General features: G+C 39.8%; 1 protein-coding gene across 1 annotated transcript in view; it reads right to left on the bottom strand.

Moving 5' to 3' along the window:
• Positions 1-116: 116 nt before the first annotated feature.
• The window catches only part of AS3MT (arsenite methyltransferase), an 18,113-nt gene continuing 11,349 nt past the window's right edge, over positions 117-6,880 (bottom strand). The window contains exons 9-10 of the mRNA XM_007940022.1: positions 6,210-6,344; positions 117-224 (exon numbers count right to left, since the gene is read on the bottom strand). Coding sequence (XP_007938213.1) covers positions 117-224; positions 6,210-6,344 — 243 coding nt within the window. The remainder of the gene's footprint in view (positions 225-6,209; positions 6,345-6,880) is intronic.

Raw genomic sequence — 6,880 nt, forward strand, 5'->3', positions numbered from 1 at the left:
CTGCCATTATTCTTTCTTATAGTTTGTTCTTAGGAAAAGAACAGGTTAAAAAAAATACACAACTCATTCTTCAGCCTCTGGCCACCAGTGGTTACATCTTCCAGGCAGCTGTAGAACTAGCACCTTTTCTTTGAGCCACAGCAGCCTCCAGCAACACCAGGAGGACATCTGGACTTGGTATTACAAGACTCTTCTGCAAGCTTGAATGGATCTGTGATGACATCCTGTCAAAAAGCAAACCCAAATGAGAAGTTAAAGGTGTTTTGATGTACTCAAACACTAATACTGTAGTTGTATTTCATTTTGGGTGCTTTACTGTTAACCAAAAGGTCAGTAGTTCAAACCCACCAGCCACTCCATGGAAGGAAGACGGGGCAATCTACTTCCATAACTCAATGGGGGTCACCATGAGTTGGAATCAACTTGATGGCAGTGGGTTAGGGTTTTTTTCCCCCCCACTAAGTTGAAGCAAGACATTACATAACACAAATCCTACTGGCATGATCTCAAGTGCTGAGTATTTTAAAAATGCAATTCTTTTAATAGCAAAATACATTTTGCTTGTCAGTATTAAAAAGAATAAAGAGAGTACTCCAAACAGTCTTCACTGAGTCAGTCCTGTAGGGTTTATCACAGAGGGCTTCAATGAACACGATAAGAACGTCATCACTCAAGAGCACAAGGTTAGATTTCTAGGACACACAGCTGCTTCCGTTTTTAAATCTTTCTTCAGTGTTAGTTGTCCCCATTTCACAAACATGAACTTGATCTCAGGACATTGGCACCTCTGCAGCGGAGAGCAGCAGGGCAGAATAGAAAGGAGGCTCTATGCCGGATACGCCGGTTCAGATGCGTGGAATGTTACAGCTCACAGCTGGGGTCAAGAAACCGCACTTGGGCTGCACGCAGCCAGAACAGAACAAGACGAGCTCCACTGACGGTTTTCTGCAGCAACAGTTGTTTCTTTCACTGAATGAATTTTTTGTTTCTTTCACTCTGGTAAAATACATGCAGCAGAACATTTGCCATGTCAACCCTCTTCACGTGTACAATTCAGCAACTCCGTTTTTACAGCCCAAGTACACTACAAATGCTGTGGCTGGAGGAAACAAACCAAAGCCAACCCACTGCCATCAGGTCACTTCCAACTCATAGCAACCCTGTAGGACAGAGCATAACTGTCCCCTAGAGTTTCCAAGGCTGTAAATCCTTACAGAAGCACACTGCCACATCTTTCTCTCATGAAGCGGCTGGTGGGTTCAAACTGCTGACCTTTCGGTTAGCAGTCAAAGGCTTTAACCACTGCACCACCAGAACTCCTGGCTAGAGGAAAGATGCTGTCTGTATTTGTAATCTTCTGACAGCTTTTGTAGCCAGTATTCAGGGAACCAGGCTCCAGAAGAATCAGACTGATGAAAAACTTCCTTCAAAATAAGTGCCGATTCTTCCCAGAAACATGATGCTACCAGTGAACTCTCAAGCGTTGTAAGATGTTTAATGAATTGAAAATAATCAAAAGTCACATTTCCCTACCAAAAAAAAAAAATCATCTTTTGGAAAAAGAGAGCAGTATCAACAGCTGAGTGATCAAGAATGTAACAGCAAGCAAAAGAAAGCAATCCTTAGCTCTAGATTTGGCTTCTATGCTTAGCAAGGGCTTGAGCCCTGCTGCTGAAATTGGCCAAAGAGAATGTGTTAGTTTTTGGCTCTAGGAGTCTCCTCTCAGGCATAATTAACCTTCCCCAACTATACACTTCCCCTTTTCTGAGAGTCCTTTTACAATAAGCTTTACTTTTTAAAAGTAAGTAGGCTAGAAGTACACCTTGGGAGCTGGGGGTTTGGGATGTTTGGAACATCCTGAAGTGGCACTCCTACAGCATTTGAACAGCTGGTCAGAAACAGAAAATAGACAGACTTCCCAAATCTTCCCAATCTTTACTTTTTTTGACCTTTTTTTTTTTTAAAAAAAAAAAAAAACAACTTGTGATTTGAGTGAAAGTGTTCGGAGCACATTGGTTTTCCGTTCAATAATCCACATACATTCTGTTTGGTGACCTTTACTGCAGTCCCCACGTTGTAACAGAATTCTTCCCACTTCCTCCCTAGACTCACCCCTTCCCTTGCCCTCCCTCCCCATCCCCTCCTACCCTCCCTGAGCAGACGCCGTCCTCTTCATCTCCTATGCTGTTCTAATGAGTAATAAGCTTTGCTCTTAAACACGGCTTATGAGGTAATGAAAGGAGTAGAAAATAGCATAAGAGTTACTGAATCAATCCATGTATCCCAATTGCTACAAAATATAAACAACAGAGAGGAAACATACATGGAGAAAGGCTACGGAATTTCTGAGATCCAAGGAATCCTGCAGAGAAGGTCAGAACTCAAAACACTTAGAACAGTCTCAAGCAACTAAGAATTTTAGTAAGTACAAGTCCATAATCGTAACTGCCTCTACTTTTGGTGTATGTATTCTGGGTCAGGCATTGAACTAAGGATTTTATGTATATCATCTCATTTGATTCTTACAACTGAGCACAACAAGTGACTGTTACCTCCCTATCACAGAAAAGGACACCAACATTTAAGGTTAGAGAGCTTACTGAAGATCACATGGAAGTGACAGAGCCAAGAGCTGAGCCTATGCTTTCTGAACCCCAGGCCATGTACTTGAACCCTGTGGTGTGCCACAGCGTATCAGTCTCTTACTCCCTGGGCTTCCAGTATTCAGTGCCTTGATGTCATCACTTCTCTGTTTGGTGAATGTTGGGCAAAGTTCTGTCAGACAAAATAGTCTTGAAATCCATCCCTAAGCCTATTCTAAATAATAAAATGTTATCAATTAGTAAATGGGTTAATACAATAACAATGACAGCACAGTATGGGCGAAACGGCACAAATGGATAAACGAGAGGTACCAGTATCCGTCACAACTACTTATCTACCTTCCTCACATGGTAACTATGAGGTCAACAGAAAATGCTTCTGAAAATGGAATAGCAATGTTCCCATCTCTGCAGCAGTTCAGAATACCAAGATAAAATAGTTCAGAAAATAATCATTTCACAGAATAGAGGAAGACTAACCCAAATATATATTTAAGAAATTAGAATATGAAAAAGTTAGTATTTTAAAACAGTGGAGAAATGATAATTATTTAATAAATGAGATAGGAAAACGTCAAGTAGTTGATATTTGGAAAAATAGTCCCTCCTACCTCAGTATTTATTCTTTACAAAGAAAAATCCAGATGGATTAAAAATTTTAATGTGAAAAAAGAAGGCAGAAAGTACTAGAAGAATTTTTATAACCTTGGATTTGGCAATGGTTTCTTAGATATGACACCAAAAACACATGCAACAAAATAAAAAGGTAAACTGGACTTCATCAAAATTAAAAGCCTTTGTGCATCAAAGGACATTATCAAGAAAGTAAAAGTACAACCCACAGAATGAAAGAAAACACTTGCAAATCATTTATCTGATAAAGTCCAGTATATAAAGACCTCTTACAATTCAAGAACAATAAATAAGGCAACCAAACAATGAGAAGGAAAGGGAAAGGAGCAGTTACTGCTTAAGGGGCGATACCCATTTGGAAAGGGAGAAGGATGACCGCTGTCCATGTGGTGACAACCACACACGGTGACTTTAATGTCACCGAACTGTACACACAAGAAATGTTGAAATGGAAAATGGTTTGTTAAATACGTTTTTACCACAATTAAAAAAAAAAAAAGGGCAAAGGACTCGAGTGGACCTTTCTCCAAAGAAGATACACAGATGGTCAATAAGGACATGAAAAGGTGTCCAACATCACCCGTCATCAGGGAAATGCAGATCCAAACCACAACGAGACACCACTTTGCACCCACTAGAATGGCCATCATCATAAAAACAGAAACTAAATGTGTGCCGGGATGTGGAGCAACCAGAATTCTCATGCCTTGTTGATGGGATTACAAAATGTGTAACTGCTGTGGAAAACAATTTGGGAGTCCCTCAAAAATGCAAATATAGAATCACTATGTTGTTGTTGGGTCAAGTCGACTCTGACCCACAGCAACCACATGAACAACAGAACAAAACACTGCCCTGGCCTGTGCCATCCTCACAGGTTGCCACGTTTGAGCTTCGATGACCTGGCAGTTCTACTCCTAGGGATACCCAAGGTATCCAACCCTAAACGTGTGAATGTCTGTAGCAGCGTTATTCATAACAACTCAAAAATGCACACAACCCAAACATCTATTGACTGATGAATGGATACACAAACTGTGGTATATCTATTTAATGGAATATTAGTCAACCATAAAGAGGAATGAAGTACTGATGCATGCTACAGCATGGATGAGACTTGGAAACATGCTAAGGGAAATAAGGCAGCCACAAAAGGCCACATACGATTCCATTTATATGAAATATCCAGAATAGGCAAAGCCACAGAAACAAAAAGGAGATTGTTGTTGTTGTTGTTATGTGCCGTCGAGTTGGCCCCAACTCATAGCGACCCCTCCTTGGGTTTCCGAGGCAGTAACACTACGGAAGTAGAATTGCCCAACCTTCCTTCCGAGGAGTGGCTGGTGGGTTTGAACCGCCAGCCTTCTGGTTAGCAGTCAAGTGCTTTAGCCACTATGCTACCAGAGCTCCCAAAAAGGAGATTAGTGGTTTCCAAAGGCTGCTGGGAGAGGGGACTAGGAAGAATCTGCTTCATGGATACAGTTTCTACTTGAGGTGATGGAGATGTTCTGGAATGCCATAGTGGTGATGGTTGTACAACATCGTCAAAGTACTAAAAGCCTCTAAATTGTACACTTTAAAAAGGTTAAATTAGTGCATTTTAGCTCATTTTTAAAAGTGCTAGAAGAAAATATAAATTTATAGTGTTGACATGAGGCAAGTGTTTCTAAGCATAATATCAAAGGCAGAAACCATAAAGGAAATGACTACATAAAAATTGAACAGTGCATGAAAAAAAAAAGCAAATCAAAAGATAAATAACATTCTGAGGAAAAATATTTGCAACATGATAGACAATTTCATACAAAGAAAATTTTTAAAGGGCTAATAACTCTCTAATAGAAATGGTTAAACTAATTAAATAGAAAGTTTACAATGGATGATATAAATGTTCAATAAATATGCCAGAAAGTTCAATATATTCAAAATAAAACATTATTTTTCACCTATCACACAAACAAATACTTTTTTAAAAATAATACCCAACGTTGGCAAGAGTGCAGGGAAAAGGTATTTTCATACATTACAGATATGGATACTGGCACCATCTGTCTGGAGTGCAGTTTGATCATATTATTCACAGACTTAAAAATACACATGTATAACTCACATCCTATGGCGTCCTACTCTGCACACGGGCTTGTCATGAGTTGGAATCGATGCTACGGCAACTAACGGTAAGTTATATATATCTTTAAAGGTAGCTCTTCATTTTTAGACCCCTTTGAGAACCTGATGACAATATAAACCATCTCTCAAGAAAAAAAAATTATATACACATGTATACATGCACACCCAGAATTTTTAATATAATTTAAAAGGTTCATGGATGTCTCCAAGTCCATGGATATACCAAATTAGGAATCTCTGTATTTTCAGAATTAAAAAAGTGAAGTGATTAAATTAATTCAAATCATTTTATAGATATTCATTTTATAGGTACAAATATGCTAGAGATAAGTTATAGGTGCCCAACCGCAAAAAAAAATGTTTGTTTGTTTGTTTTTCCACAGTGACCCCTTCTTGGGTTTCTGAGGCCGTATGTCTACGGAAGTACATTGCCCAGTCTTCCTTCCAAGGAATGGCTGTTGGGTTTGAACCATCAGCCTTCTGGTTAGCAGTCTATGCCACCAGAGTGCCCTTATACAAATATGCTAGAAATAAGTTATAAGTGGACAACTGCAAAACACAATGATTTCTCCCCCCTGTGATAAGCACAGTGATTTTTTTTATCGCTGTGAGGATGGCACAGGTCTGTGCGGTGTTCTGTTCAGTTGTACATATGGTTGCTATGAGTTGGACTCGACAGCACTGAACAACATATATAACACATCAAATTCACCTTTGTAACCATTTTTATGCGTACAGTTCAGTGCCATTGATGACATTCACAGTGTAATGGTGAGGAACCACCAGGCAGCATGATGATTTTTTAAGTGATTCTCTGAGGAATGGAATTGAAAGTCAGCAAACCTTTGATTCTAAAGCAGAACAACTCCCAGATGGTGGCGACCTCTCTCCAACTGGTCTCATCAGAAAATCTTGGGCAAAACGTGAGCCCTTCAAAATAGCTGCTGTTTCTTCATCTACTTCAACAATCTCACCTTCCTGAAGGGTAGTATGAGAAACACACAGTAAGAGAGGCAATTTAGTCTTGATAGAATAAAAATGCCCACAAATTTCTAGGAAATGACATTTCAGAATAAAACACATACTTGCCGACATAGGATACACTCCTGTTCACATTCTACTGCTAGTTTCAAGTTTATTTCCAGTTGAAACTGACCATGTCATACTTGTTTTCTTTTGATGGCAATGCTGAAAAAAGGACACTCATTGCTGCACTGTCTGGTCTCTGCCCAGGAGTCTATGGGAAGCATAAGCACTCGACTACCAGCCAAAAGGTTGGTGGTTTGAACTACCCAGGGGCACCTCCTACCCAGAGACAAGCCTGGCAATCGGTTCCCAAAAGGATCTCTCAAAACCCTATGCAACAACTGTTCAACAAGACAGAAAATAACAAATGCTGGCGAGGTTGTGGAGAGATAGGGACTCTCATACACTGCTGGTGGGACTGTAAAATGGTACAACCATTGTGGAAAGCAGTATGGCGATTCCTTCAAAAGTTGGAATTAGAAATACCA

The sequence above is a fragment of the Orycteropus afer genome, unplaced genomic scaffold (genome assembly GCF_000298275.1).
Source record: "Orycteropus afer afer isolate SDZICR_OR568_19922 unplaced genomic scaffold, OryAfe1.0 scaffold00064, whole genome shotgun sequence".
In the NCBI taxonomy this organism is placed as follows: Eukaryota; Metazoa; Chordata; class Mammalia; order Tubulidentata; family Orycteropodidae; genus Orycteropus; species Orycteropus afer.